At 39.4% G+C, this 15,661-nt stretch overlaps 2 protein-coding genes across 2 annotated transcripts in view; both read right to left on the reverse strand.

Annotated features, from left to right (window-relative positions):
* Positions 1–5,583, reverse strand: part of rab27a (RAB27A, member RAS oncogene family) — a 109,308-nt gene extending 103,725 nt beyond the window's left edge. The window contains exon 1 of the mRNA XM_034189727.1: positions 5,263–5,583. The gene's annotated coding sequence lies outside the window, so the exon portion shown is untranslated. The remainder of the gene's footprint in view (positions 1–5,262) is intronic.
* Positions 5,584–6,055: 472 nt separating this feature from the next.
* Positions 6,056–14,420, reverse strand: LOC117527406 (protein PIGBOS1). Its single transcript, XM_034189739.1, has 2 exons — positions 14,276–14,420; positions 6,056–6,884 (listed from the first exon to the last, which is right to left on the reverse strand). The coding sequence occupies exon 2, from the start codon at positions 6,837–6,839 to the stop codon at positions 6,678–6,680; it is 162 nt and encodes a 53-aa protein (XP_034045630.1). The 5' UTR covers positions 6,840–6,884; positions 14,276–14,420; the 3' UTR covers positions 6,056–6,677.
* Positions 14,421–15,661: the final 1,241 nt, after the last annotated feature.

Here is a 15,661-nt window from a genome sequence, read left to right on the forward strand (position 1 = left end):
TGAAGACGACTTTAAATTCAAGCCAGCACCAATTCCACTTATTTTGAGTCCTTATCAAACTTTTTCAAAGCGTCTTTTTCATCATCTTCCCTCTGTCCAACGTCACTCCGTGACACAAACATGCTGCAAAATTCTTCTTTCAAAAACTTGATAGCTTTAAAAGTATGTGATGTCCACATGCTACTTTTAAGCTTAAGAACAGCGTCGTGTAGGAGGCAGACGTCGCCGTAGCAACCAACCAGTCCAGCTTGATGACAACTGTCTTAACAGCCACACTTTGGCATTTTTCTCTGTGGCGTTCCACAGATACTGATCTGTATTATTACACAGATCAGTGTCTGCGGATTTATAAAACTTGGACGATGTTGTAAAAAAAAAAAAAAAAGTTTTGCGATAGGAATTTTAAAAATCAGTGATGATCACAAACAATTACAGAGTAAAACACTACCACCACCACCACCCTCCCCCCCCATGACAAAATCAGCAGATCCGCTGAGTTTTCACAGCCCTGAAAAAGGTGGGAAGCGATCCCATGACCTTCTTGCTGTGAGGCATCAGTACTAACCACTGATGCCTCACTGTACAGCTCACTCATCAGTGTTTAACAGGAGTCACCAAATCACTTTATACTTCCATTTTGATTAGTTGTTCCTGCTCTGAGCTTGAACAGGTAAAATGTATAAAAAAAAAGTGAGTGAGTTAGTACATCCCATTCAGCTTCTAGAGACAATAAAAACAAATTCTTATTTTGGAACTTGCCAAATTAAAAGAACATACAACCTGGACAAATTAGCGGTGTAATGGTTCACCACTGATTCATACGGACCCCCCCCCCCCCCCCCCACGTTTCAGAACACGTGCACTGCAGATTATCTCCAGAGTTTACATAAGTGTGATTTCATGTTTTTAAGGTGATAACTGTGATCATTTTGATGCAGTTATGGTAAAATCAGTCAGAGGAAGAAATGCAGCTGTGCCACACTCACACAGCTCATTTAAAATAAATAAATAAATAAAGCGGCCTCAGAGTCTGTACAGTCTCATGCTCCGCTACAAACATGGTCAGCGCAACAAGAACCTCTGTTCATGTTCAGAGTTTTCTTCTCTTCCCTGTACAACTGAACTCACTGAACCAAGTGTTGCACTTGAAGCGCGTGCACCACCGAGGTGGCTGAAAGTGCTCATCTCCTGAAGAAGAAAGTATTCTCGACTATTTCTGAGCATCTGCTTATGGGCAGGATGAATGTATTCATCAGGAAAGGGTGATAAATAAAATGATTATAGTTACCTTCTCAGACCATACAGACATCCTCATCTCTTGTGGGGGAGAAGTTGAAACTATAAACTTAGATCAGTTTTGCCCCAATTTTTGTACTTTTCATGATTTTGACAAAGGCTATTTTTTAAACGACAATTAAGGACCATATTTCATTGTGTAAAACATTGCACACCTTGTTTTCATTCAGGACCACAGACAAAAGTTACTTGTTTTCATTACACATTATATCTTTTTTTTTTTTGCTGATCCAAAAAAAAAAGAAGAAAAAAAAAAATGAGCCGATCCGTGGCTTGAAAAGCTGTATACAACCTGAACGATGGTGTTTGTGATCTGCGACACCCCTAGAACAAACTACTTCATTTAGTAAACTTTGATACACCAGATTAATCGTAAATTTGTTTTTACCCATGCAACATCCTATAGATATGTGTGACATGTGCTGAATGGTTAGTGGATGGTGGATAAATTATCAAAAAGTATGAACAGCTGTCACTGAATCTCACATATAGCTTGTCTTTTTCACAAATAAGATTGCATTCCAGCCAACTAATAATGTAAGACAGCAACCACAGGGAGAAACATGATGCACACTATGTGGGTAAATAAGGACAAAACTATGGAACAGTGAAGAAAAAAAAAAAAAAAAAAAAAAACAATTAAATAATGACAGAACCAGAGTTTTAATTATATAATGTTAAATCAGGGCAAAGCTCTCGATCTACTGGTCAATCTTCATTCCTACTCTCACCTATGGTCACTAGAGTTGGGTCATGACCGAAAGAAGTAGATAGCAGGTACAACCCCTGGCAAAAATTATGGAATCACCGGCCTCGGAGGATGTTCATTCAGTTGTTTAATTTTGTAGAAAAAAGCAGATCACAGACATGACACAAAACTAAAGTCATTTCAAATGGCAACTTTCTGGCTTTAAGAAACACTATAAGAAATCAGGAAAAAAAATTGTGGCAGTCAGTAACAGTTACTTTTTTAGACCAAGCAGAGGGAAAAAAATATGGAATCACTCAATTCTGAGGAAAAAATTATGGAATCATCAAAAACAAAAGAACACTCCAACACATCACTAGTATTTTGTTGCACCACCTCTGGCTTTTATAACAGCTTGCAGTCTCTGAGGCATGGACTTAATGAGTGACAAACAGTACTCTTCATCAATCTGGTTCCAACTTTCTCTGATTGCTGTTGCCAGATCAGCTTTGCAGGTTGGAGCCTTGTCATGGACCATTTTCTTCAACTTCCACCAAAGATTTTCAATTGGATTAAGATCCAGACTATTTGCAGGCCATGACATTGACCCTATGTGTCTTTTTGCAAGGAATGTTCTCACAGTTTTTGCTCTATGGCAAGACGCAATATTATCTTGAAAAATGATTGCATCATCCCCAAACATCCTTTCAATTGATGGGATAAGAAAAGTGTCCAAAATATCAACATAAACTTGTGCATTTATTGATGATGTAATGACAGCCATTTCCCCAGTGCCTGTACGTGACATGCAGCCCCATATCATCAATGACTGTGGAAATTTACATGTTCTCTTCAGGCAGTCATCTTTATAAATCTCATTGGAACGACACCAAACAAAAGTTCCAGCATCATCACCTTGCCCAATGCAGATTTGAGATTCATCACTGAATATGACTTTCATCCAGTCATCGACAGTCCACGATTGCTTTTCCTTAACCCACTGTAACCTTGTTTTTTTCTGTTTAGGTGTTAATGATGGCTTTCGTTTAGCTTTTCTGTATGTAAGTCCTATTTCCTTTAGGCGGTCTCTTACAGTTCGGTCACAGACGTTGACTCCAGTTTCCTCCCATTCGTTCCTCATTTGTTTTGTTGTGCATTTTTGAGACATATTGCTTTAAGTTTTCTGTCTTGACGCTTTGATGTCTTCCTTGGTCTACCAGTATGTTTGCCTTTAACAACCTTCCCATGTTGTTTGTATTTGGTCCAGAGTTTAGACACAGCTGACTGTGAACAACCAACATCTTTTGCAACACTGCGTGATGATTTACCCTCTTAAGAGTTTGATAATCCTCTCCTTTGTTTCAATTGACATCTCTCGTGTTGGAGCATGATTCATGTGAGTCCACTTGGTGCAACAGCTCTCCAAGGTGTGATCACTCCTTTTTAGATGCAGACTAACGAGCAGATCTGACTTGATGCAGGTGTTAGTTTTGGGGATGAAAATTTACAGGGTGATTCCATAATTTATTCCTCAGAATTGAGTGAGTCCATATTTTTTTTCCCTCTGCTTGGTCTAAAAAAGTAACCATTACTGACTGCCACAAATTTTTTTTTCCTGATTTCTAATAGTGTTTCTTAAAGCCAGAAAGTTGCCATTTGAAATGACTTTAGTTTTGTCATGTCTGTGATCTGTTTTTTTTTCCACAAAATTAAACAACTGAATGAACATCCTCCGAGGCCGGTGATTCCATAATTATTGCCAGGGGTTGTACAAGCAGCCGAAATAGGTTTCGTCATGAGGGTGGCCGGTGTCTACCTTAGAGATAAGGTGAGAAGCTTGGCCATTTGTGAGGAGCTCGGAGGAGAGTCGCTGCTCCTTCATGTTGAAAAGAACCAGCTGAGGTGGTTCAAGCATCTGGTAAGGATGTCCCATGGATGCCTCCCTAGGGAGGTGTTCCAGGCATGTTCATCTGAGGGGACCCCAGGGAAGACCCAGGACTAGGTAGAGAGACTATATCTCCACACTGGCCTGGGAACACCTCGGTATCCCCCAGTCAGAGGTGCTTAATGTGGACAAGGAAAGAGAAGTTCGAGATTCCCTGCTGGAGTTGTTGCCCCCATGACCCGATCCTAGATAAGCAGCTGAAGATGCATGTATGTATGTAAATCAGGGTTAGGGTGAGTCCTTGCCTAATATTAGTTAGCTAGTGTTATCCTTAGGAAGCCAATGTTTGTTAAACTGTAACTTCAAGCAAAAGTAAGAACTACAGCTGATCCTAGCATTCATCTGTAGATGACAATCCTAATCAGAATTTCTGAAGGTAAGAAAGCAAACTGTACTAGCTACTTAACAGCAACATTTCAGCTTGTGACATACACTATGTGACGACATGAGGCAGGCATACAAGACTTTTGCAATGTGTAAAATGGTGTTAAAACTCTTCCAGGAATAAATATGGCAAATGTATTCTGTTTACAATTACAGGTAAGGCGGATGTATAAATGTTTAGAACCCTCCAAAAACTTATTATTGCTTCTTTGGAGGAATGGAGTTCACGTCTAAATTTAAGAACATCAGGACCCCCAGCACCCCTTGGAATTTAAATCATAGATAAAGCATGCTCAGGGATGGTGACACAATTTTAGTGCAAATTAGTGGTGGCCGACTCAAAGCGTTACTCCAAAACGTAGTTTGTATCAAAAGGAAGAAATCACGTGGTGCGTTAAACGACCCATAAATAAGTTACTGCCTGCATATTGCGCCCCCTGGTGTTGAAACATAAAACAAACGAAACACGAAAGATCCCGGTGTTGCAATTTCATATTTAAAGCCTATAAGCACAGGATCGGTACTCTTGTGAAATATCTTTAGGGTTGAACAAATCCACCTGCTTTACGATAAACATCTGGGTCAGTTCTACTCGGTTGACTGAACGCAGGATTTTGTTTAAAAACTGTCAGCTAAAATGGATCTTCACTAGACAAGTCTGGACACAGAATCCACATTTCCATCCTCCGTGTGAGCCCAAACATGTCTTAAAACGTAGATTCCCCCACAGTAAAAGCTTTTAAAAAAAATGCTGGAAGCCTAAAGTGGCAGGTGTACAAAAGTTCGCCAACAGCACTACAGCTGTTTGACCATCTAAAAGTAAATTTTACGAGTTGGGTGCGAACAAACCAGCTGTTGGTGAAATATTAAAAGCCCTTGAAGAACTTTTCCCAGCTCTGCTAACTCTTAACAGATGCTACAAGTTTCTACATTTCCTGAAAACACTTACAGCGCCGCTGCCGTCGCACAGTTTCCTGGTCAAAAAGAGCTGAAAATTTCCGTCGAAGCTTCTCCGAAGACGAACTAAATTGTAATTTTACGTCCTCCGTCTCTGGGCCATCAGTCGACGTGAGACCACTTTCTTCGGGACTGAGCACTTTTGGTTGAGAAGCAGCTCCTCCTTCCTACACGTTTACTTACCGAAGAGGAAACAGCCGTTTAATAATACACGTAACGCCTCAAATAGAGGCTTTAAATACTCAAACATAACGGCTGAAAGTCCCGCACAACACCTCAGCAGATACAGAATTGTTTCAAAATCGATACTATCACAAAAGAGCATCCTTATAAAAATTATAGACAACTTCTGAACCAGATATTTAATGAAACTATCACGTACACAGGACAATCTCTAGGGGGCAGTAGAGCGCTCACAACTCTGTGGTCCCCACAGGCGGCTCTAGGATGGAAAAAAAATGGTTACATGGTGGTTCTGAAGCCCCCCCCCCCCAACAATACATTCTATAAATACGGTCCCCACAGCAAGTTTATGCCAGTCAGATGCATAAAAATAAATAAAGTGTCATTTGTTGACAGCTGTGCAGTTTTTCTATTGTCCTTTGTGTTGATTTCTCAAATTTGCATTTTCAGTCTGTCACAAGAGAGTGATTATGATTTGTGTATAATAATTGTTACTGTTGGTTCCATCTGTTGAGTGAATTAGGCCCCATTAATTAAAAAAAAAAAAAAACAGTTTATCATCCACACCCGCATGCCAAAATCAGCCCGCATCATTTTCTTTCTTTTTTTTTATTTTATTTTATTTTTATTTTGGCAAATTTCATTGACCACAGTACAGCTGCTGCAAGAACCAGTATGTCCATTAGGTGGCGAATATGTTCTGCAAATTCTGCTAATTAAACAGACAGGCACTGAACGTCATAATGGCCAAATATCTCAGCAAACTCACAGAGGTCAGTCAGAATTATGATTCCCCCCTTCCCAAAAAACTATCTTGCATGTGTTAATGTGAGCTTCAAAACACAGTGCATTTACTGCAAACACAAAAACACAGCATAGTGAGGCATGTTTCATTCAGACAGAATGTGACATTACCACACTAAAGCTCTCTGCTGGATCCTATCTATAAAAACACCAATCAAGAATGAGGTGATCAGAGATCTTCATAAGGAAACAATGTTGAAGAAATCCAAAGGAAAACCTACAGAATATTAACTAAATTAAAGCAAACATTTTGGTGCAGATCTGAATCAATAATTATGATTTAATCAACTCTTCCTTGATGCAAGGTCCATCTTTATGCAAACGGACACATGGATATGGGTGACATCATCATCTCTGAGCCTCCTAGGGAACGTCGTTCCTCTGGCTTCTGCTTGTAAAGTATTTCAAGGCAGCGATGAATTATTTCACAATGTCATCCTGGTCTGCTGGTACATCTTGTTTTTGTTTTCTTGAAATCTTTGATAATTCTTCAAAATAAGGTCTATATATATAAATACCAGCAGCAACTCCGACCAGTGATGCAAAGACCATATCTATGAAGGGTATCCTTCGTCGGAACATGATTTCACTCAGTACGGGATCTTCATCTGCACAGCTGAGATGATCCTGAAAAAAGTGCAAAAATGCATTATATGGACTTTTAAAAAATAAGGGTTCCAATATCAAAATACTACTGTTTCCATATTTTAATATATGCAGTAGCATGCAAAGGTGTAGGAACCCTTGGGCTTTTACACATTTTAATTTTTGTGTCACATCAAATTAAAATAAAAAATGGGGTTCCCTATACATATACACTCAACAAAAATATAAACGCAACACTTTTGGTTTTGCTCCCATTTTGTATGAGATGAACTCAAAGATCTAAAACTTTTTCCACATACACAATATCACCATTTCTCTCAAATATTGTTCACAAACCAGTCTGAATCTGTGATAGTGAGCACTTCTCCTTTGTTGAGATAATCCATCCCACCTCACAGGTGTGCCATATCAAGATGCTGATTAGACACCATGATTAGTGCACAGGTGTGCCTTAGACTGCCCACAATAAAAGGCCACTCTGAAAGGTGCAGTTTTATCACACAGCACAATGCCACAGATGTCGCAAGATTTGAGGGAGCGTGCAATTGGCATGCTGACAGCAGGAATGTCAACCAGAACTGTTGCTCGTGTATTGAATGTTCATTTCTCTACCATAAGCCGTCTCCAAAGGCGTTTCAGAGAATTTGGCAGTACATCCAACCAGCCTCACAACCGCAGACCATGTGTAACCACACCAGCCCAGGACCTCCACATCCAGCATGTTCACCTCCAAGATCATCTGAGACCATCCACTTGGACAGCTGCTGGAACAATCGGTTTGCATAACCAAAGAATTTCTGCACAAACTGTCAGAAACTGTCTCAGGGAAGTTCATCTGCATGCTCGTCGTCCTCATCGGGGTCTCGACCTGACTCCAGTTCGTCGTTGTAACCGATTTGAGTGGGCAAATGCTAACATTTGCTGCCGTTTGGCACGTTGGAGAGGTGTTCTCTTCACGGATGATGCGAAGGAGATGTGTTGCACTGCATGAGGCAAATGGTGGTCACACCAGATACTGACTGGTATCCCCCCCAATAAAACAAAACTGCACCTTTCAGAGTGGCCTTTTTTTGTGGGCAGTCTAAGGCACACCTGTGCACTAATCATGGTGTCTAATCAGCATCTTGATATGGCACACCTGTGAGGTGGGATGGATTATCTCAGCAAAGGAGAAGTGCTCAATATCACAGATTTAGACTGGTTTGTGCACAGTATTTGAGGGAAATGGTGATATTGTGTATGTGGAAAAAGTTTTAGATCTTTGAGTTCATCTCATACAAAATGGGAGCAAAACCAAAAGTGTTGCGTTTATATTTTTGTTGAGTATACATATGGTGAGGAAGTGTGTTGTGGGACTATAAGAAAATAGGTTGTGGTACCCTGTAATTAATGATTATTCAAATACATTTCAGATGCTACATTTAAACAGGATAGTCTCAATGTAATTACAACCCCAAACTATATATATAAAAAAAAATGAAGTTGGGACTGTACATGTTCATTCCAGACAGTATGAACCACAGACGTGTGTTTTTTTTTCTGGTCAAATTCATTTCACTTATTAAAATACATCCACTCCTACATTTAAGGCCTGCAACACTTTCTAAAAAAGTTGGGACACTAAAGAATCACTCTGTAATGTTGAAATTCCTTCTCACAACATTTAAAATACATTTGGGCATTGAGGACATCAAGTGATTAATGTTTCAGGTGTTATTTTGCCCCATTCCTCCTGCAAACACATCTTACGGTGTGTAACAGTACAGGGTCGTCGTTGCATTTTTTTTTGGTTTTGTTTCAAAGTTCTCCAGACATTCCCTATTATGGACAGGTCAGGACTGCAGGCAGACCAGTCCAGTATCTATATAGTTCTTCCACAGCCATGCCTTTGTAAGGTGCACAGTATGTGGTTTAGCATTGTATTGTTGAAAAATGCATAAACATCAAAGGATGGAATAACTGTTCAGCAAACATTCTATTTTTTATTTCATTATAAAAGGGACAGAGTATATTTCCAAGATGGCTTGGGAACACCCCGGGAGATAAAGGACTTGGCCAACGATAGAGAAGCGTGAGATAAGCTACTAGGTCTACTGCCACCATGACCTGGACCTGAATAAATGTCAGAGGTGATGGTCTAGTGGTTAAAGCATTGGACTTGAGACCAGAGGATTCTCTGTTCAAATCCCAACCTGACTGGAAACTCAGTAATGGCCCTTGAGCAAGGTCCTTAATCTCATAGTTGCTCCCAGTGTGTTGTGAGTACCTTGTATGCAGTGGTGGGCACAGTTCCGCTAATTATCGAAGATAATGTTTTCATTATCGGATTAGCTTTTCAGATAACTTTGAAAACCATCATCGGACCAACTATCTTCCAATGAGTTTTGGTCTGATACTTTTTAGACCACTAACATATTTTTGCAGACGTGGTAAACAAAGCTTAATAGTTACAAATGTTTATGAAGTCTAAAATCAGAGTACCTACCTGTTAAATGTTTTGTAGTAGATGCGCAATTCTATCTTCTGCAAACAGAGGAGAGCTGGAAGAAACCGCTCTATCCTCTGACTGTAAGCAAAGGATAACTAGTCACAGAAAAGAAAAAAGATCATTGATTTTGACCCCATACTGATACGCTGGCAATATCACCCAAGTCATCCAGAGGCATACAGTTTTAACTTATGGTTAAAATTTTAACCAAACTAATTTCGGACAAGTTATTTAAAATAACATCACGTCTGAAGTTTTATGAAGTGAAAATATCAGATATATGTTTTAGTTTTAAAGTAATGCACTAATTTTGAAGGTTTTAGTGTGGGCATGCTGTGCCCAGTGCATTATGGGTAATCTCAGTACATTCACGAGTCACGACAGAAGAAATGCATTTGAGACGCTCTGATCAGGCTCCACACGGGCAACAGCATTAAACCCTTTATATACTGTGCCTAAAACTCTCGTGAATATATTCTCTGGGTTTACAGACATTGTTATTGTGTTTGTTTTATGTAAAAATGCCAGAAGAAGCCCAAGTTGCTTCTCCATTATTTTCTATTGGAATCACTGCAATCGATTCCTGTTTACGCTTTAGAGTCCTGCTTTTTTCAAACACTGTCTGTCGTCTTTGTTCCAGAGTAATATATATAAGATGTCTGAAATTCAGTTTGCTATTATTAAATTCCACGCATCTTAAATGTAGCAGACACGGATTATCTGGAATTTTATTTTGGCAAGTTTTCACGGTCTCTACTGCCATCTACTGGCCCGTAGAGTTCATGGCAGGATTCACCCCAAGTATTGAGCGTCTGGGCACCAGTAGCTGGCAGTGTTCTATTTATTTTGACACCGGTTATATCAGACAGTTGTCTAATTACAACTTGGCTTTTTTTTTTTTTTACAAATGCCTTTTTTTTAACAAATAAAAAAATTGCATATTTTACAAAAGCACATTTATATGTAAACATCAACACACACCTCACATTAACGTGTTGGTTTTTACATAGAATGAATGAGTCAACCAATCAGTGTTAGCGAAGGCACATTTTACCCATAATCCCTTTGGCATCTGTCTGTGTTTGTTACAAAACTTCAGAATTAGTGCATTATTTAACATTAAAAGATATATGTTATATTTTAACTTTGTACATATGACAGAATTGACATTAATGGAGTTATTCTATTGGTATTAATTTTATCTATAAATCAAAACCATAAGTCAGCACTGCTTTATTTTCCAAGACCTCCGCCTCACGACGCTGTTATTGAGTAGAGAGTTGAGCTTTGCTGCTCCTCTTAACTGCTGGAAGCTCCTGTTTATTACATAGCTTCCAGCAGTTGGCAGGGCGCTCAAAGACAGAAGTGCTGACTCATTGTTTGGGTCTGTGGTCACCTTTGATGCTACCAGAAGCGATCCTGGTGTTAAAACTCAAAATCAGCTTGTTATTAGTTGCAAGTGTACCAGAGACAATACCGGAAGTTATCGGTTAGCTGTAGCTCCGGATCAATTTTTGGGTGGTTTATCGGTTTAGCTTTATAAAAGATAACTTTTCAGGTAGCTGTTTATCTGTTATCGAAGCTAACTTTTTGGTTAGCTGTGCCCACCACTGCTTGTATGGCAGCACCCTCATATCGGGGTGAATGTGAGGCATTATTTGTAAAGTGCTTTGAGCATCTGATGCAGATGGAAAAGTGCTATATAAATGCAGTCCATTTATTCATTATTCAATAACTTTGCATTTATTTCCAAACAAATTTTAAAATGTCTACTTAAAAAATAGGGGGTGCTGGTAAATCTAATGATGACTGTAGATAAAATATGCAACACAAAAGATTATATGGCTTGCAGTTATGTGACTGTATTTTTGTTTTGCACTACATCAGATAACTTAAAAATAGTGTTTTATTGATGTTACTGTTTGTATTGTTCTCATCTTTATTTTTTAAAAAGCCTCATAATGTTTTTTAATTTAATAATTTAATTTAATTTTAATTTAATTTTCTCCCTGTGTTTGTTTAAAAATGTTAGAGTATTTTCCTGGGTATGAGTATCAAGTCTGAAATTCTAGTATAATGACAACCCTAGTTTTTATTCCTTTCAGTCATGTTCTCAAAACGTTGTTGACAAACTGGAGATCCTCTGCCCTTTAGCCATTACGCACTGTGAGATCTCAACAAGCTTTTAGGGTTACTGCAAGCCACACAGTGTGGAATGTGCTAATTTAACTTAGGTAAGACTCCCAATTTCATGTGTGCAGACTGTATAAAATAACAGAATTGTGGGGAACATTCAGCATGAAACATCATCACTTCACCCTGACAACAAAGACAATAGAAGGTTTGTATTTTCCAACATGCCGCAAAATCTATCACAGTAGAGATAATAAAGCTTGTTTCTGACAGTACAGTAGATAGGCAATATGTTTCTGATGAGGGTGATTACTTTTATCAGCTGTTTAGAAACAAATTCTGTGCCTTTTTAAAATTTTCTATTTTTAAAGTTGAAGGAGGAAATACTTCTGCACTGCACCCTGCCTGCATTTTTCTGCCACAAAGAAACACTGTATGGACACATAGTGGGTACCACAAAATGACACACTGTCATTTTGTACTGCATTTCTAGATGTGGGTCACAGAATTTCAAACATTGATATTTTTCCCACGCAGTCTTTGGTCACAAGCCTGTGACAATGGGCTTCCATGAATCTGGGGCACAATGCAGTGTGAGAACATTGTTTCAGAGCCATGGACAAAGATAACACCAGATTTCTTTCACGATGCTAATCTTTCATCTGAGGATATGAGACAAACTCAGTCTGCCCTGGATAATGCTTTTGTACAAATTTAAATTTAACCATTACTTAACCAGGTTAGTCTCATTGAGATTGAGATCTCTTTTGCAAGTGAGACCTGAGCCATTATAAGTTTCCAATTCACCTAACCTGCATGTCTTTATATGTGGGAAGAAACCGGAGCACCTGGAGGAAACTCACACAAACACAGGGAGAACATGCAAACTTCACACAGAAAGGCCACCGGTGGGAATCGATCCCATGACCTTCTTGCTGTGAGGCAACAGTGCTAACCACTAAGCCACTGTGCTGTACAAAGTCATGTTTACACTCTCTTGTGGACCTCATCCATTTAAATTTTTTTTTTTTTTTTTACCTCATTACTAACCCAAAATTGCCCCTATCCCAAGTTGTTTTGGAATATGTTGCAGGTCTGAAATTTATGAATGGATGTTTATTAATAATGAAGTTGACTGGGGAAAATAATAATAATAATAATAATAATAACAACAACATGTTGGATTCATCCTGCCAGCAATGAACCCTAAAGAACATGTCAGAGTCATTGTGGGTTTTTAAAATTTTCATTAATTTTCTATACCCGCTTATTCCAATTAAGGGTCACGGGGGGGCTGGAGCCCATCCCAGCATTCATGGGATGTGAGGTCCTGTCCAGGGTGCTGGTACACTCTGGACAGGATGCCAGTCTATCTGCAATGGTTGAATACAGACTGTAATAGAAACTGCTTGTTGCTACAGTTGCTTTTATGCAGCTACAAGGCAATGAAGTTCAAAGGATGCAAATCAGGACAGACTATTGTTTTTGCACTTCCGCATTTGACAAGCAATTCCGGAAGCGCTCTGCACGCTTCCAGTGTTGGAAAGAGGCTAGAAACATAGCATAGAAAGGCTTTTCTATCATATACCTCTATAGGATAGAAACCAAAGACACTCTGGATTTTTCTGAAATACTTGAAAGGTTTAGAAATAAGAACAACACATACAGTTGTGGAGCAAAGCTTTGCGCACTTCAAGAATTCTTGTGCAGTATCAAAACTTTGATTGGTCCAATTCCATGATATTTCCGATTCACATACTGCACTCAACATCTACACTTGTGTCATCAAGTCGCATAACCTGCTGCATTTAGAGGATGGGGGTGTCAGCGGAAACCATTTTAAACCGACACATCCGCTAAGTTTACCGAGCCAGGCTCAGAACTTTGGAACTTGTCGCTTCTATTACCCAATGTGTGCAGGTTGTCTTGCAGATGGCCACAAGTTTCAGGAAAGAAGAACCAGGGTGCAGGTCTTCTGGTATTATGTAAATTTCTCAGCCAATCAGAAAGTCAGTACCCACTACATCATTCACATGATTAGCATACTATTAGCATACCATTGCGATGCATTCTGGGCAAAATGTACCGTTAAATAAATGTGTCATTCTACAGATTGCGATGCTTTATGCTACTGTTGTGGTGAACATGTTGAAGTTTCTTAGAGCTTGTTAAAATTATGTCCATAGGTGCTTTAGATGTCTAAACAACATGACACCATAAGTGAATGGAACCCACAAATGCTTAGCTTTGTCTCATTGGAATAGAGGAATGTTGGAACAATCCCAGAAATTTCTAGTTTCACTGCAAAGCAGCATTAGGAACAATTAGGCCCCATAAAAAAATTTATCATCCTTGACATCAGAAAAAAAAGTGATGAGGGAGGTTTTTTCTTAGGAACAGAGAACAAACAATACAGTAAAATTTTGAAGTTGCGAAATTCCCCTTGTAATATGAATTAACATAAGTTTATGGCACTCAGTTCATGTCATTCTCGAGAATTCACAGCCCCAGTTCTTCTTTCCTGAAACTTTTGGCCATCAGCATGTGTTGCTCCAAAACCTGGATGTACCTTTCAGCATTGATGGTGCGCTCACAGATTTGTAAGTTGCCCATGCCACGGGCACTAACACACCCCATACCATCACAGATGCTGGCTTTTGAATTTTGCGCTGGTAACACCGGCTCATTTCTTTTAAACGCCGCACTGCTCCAATCTAGCCACCGTGGTAGTAAAACAAAATTATTTTGCCTGACCTTCAAAAGAGACATTCCTGTGTTGAGTGCTACTCACCGGGGAATCGTATTCAAAGTGTCCTCAGTGATGAAACATAAGCAGGAAAATATAAAAATATAAAAACCACTGCTTAAAAGGACAGCTTCAGCTTCAGCAGCAGCAGCAGCAGCAGCAGCAACAACAACAACTTCTTCTTCTTCTTCTTCTTCTTCTTCTTCTTCTTCTTCTTCTTCTTCTACTATCGATTTTTTTTTGTCAGTTTGCAAACCGACACGGTGCATTACCGCCACCAAGTGTTTAGCTGTGAAGTCATGGAGTCTGACGTATAGAGACATAAGGGAGGGAAGGAAGAAAAAAGAAGGTTGGGGGAATTGCACTGTACTATATCCTATTCGATAATCCTGTTCCCTTTAAATATGGAATTACATGCCTCCAAGCAGGTGCGGTGGTGTAAGTGTTAAACTGCTTTGTCCTGGTGTTCTGACATCATCTAATAGAATTCTTCTCTGTCGGTTATATTCTTGGCACTCCAGTAACACGTGCTCCACAGTCTCTCTTCTGCTGCATCTCAAACACTGACCGGTTTCATGTTTTCCAGTGATGTTGAGAGTGTGATGATTACTTCTTTCCTGTGACTCCACTCTCCTGTTTCCTTGACCCAACCTGTCCCTGAATTTTATATAAAACTGAACCTTAGATTCCCTGTCCCAATTCCAGAATAAGATTGAACCCACATGAAACATACTGAAATATTCTGTTGCTGTAGTTTAAATAGGCTTTGAAGAATGTCATTGATCAGGTCTGGCCTGCAAACAGATTTGCCATTTGAGATGCTGATTAATGCTGCCATTGAAACCAAACAGATGACCTAGTGACTGAACTTCACCTCCTCTACCCACCACAGTGTCAGCACAATTGCTAGCATTTCCACAGAAAAGGCAGCCAAATGATCTGACAGTCTTTTTTATGATTGTCTTATGAAATTGGGGAATATAAACTGCTGCCCCCGTCTTTCCTGTGACTGGATCTTTAGATCCATCAGTAAACACATGAATCACATCCGTATATTTCATAGCAAGATACCGCTGAACTAGACTGGCCATCCCACCGTACTTTTTACTGTCCTTTGACAGTTTCTCCATCTTAAAATCTACTTGGGGCATAGGGAAAACCGAGGGGTAATAATAGACAATGGTACTACGCAACTATGTGTTAGATTAGACAATCTTAGTTTCTATCCCTGACAGTTTCCTACCCAACCAAAACTATTAGACTCAATCTTACCATGCTTCCAATAGGGGTTCAAAACATTTTTGGTTGGATGTGTCTGTTTGTGACACTGCAAATTCATCCAATACACCATAGATTTGTATACTTGACTGTACAGTTGTAATTTTACATAAAGCTTCTGGGAAAAAAAAATAAGGTCGCGGCCGGCGGCCG

Source organism: Thalassophryne amazonica, chromosome 2, assembly GCF_902500255.1.
Source record: "Thalassophryne amazonica chromosome 2, fThaAma1.1, whole genome shotgun sequence".
Lineage (NCBI taxonomy): Eukaryota > Metazoa > Chordata > Actinopteri > Batrachoidiformes > Batrachoididae > Thalassophryne > Thalassophryne amazonica.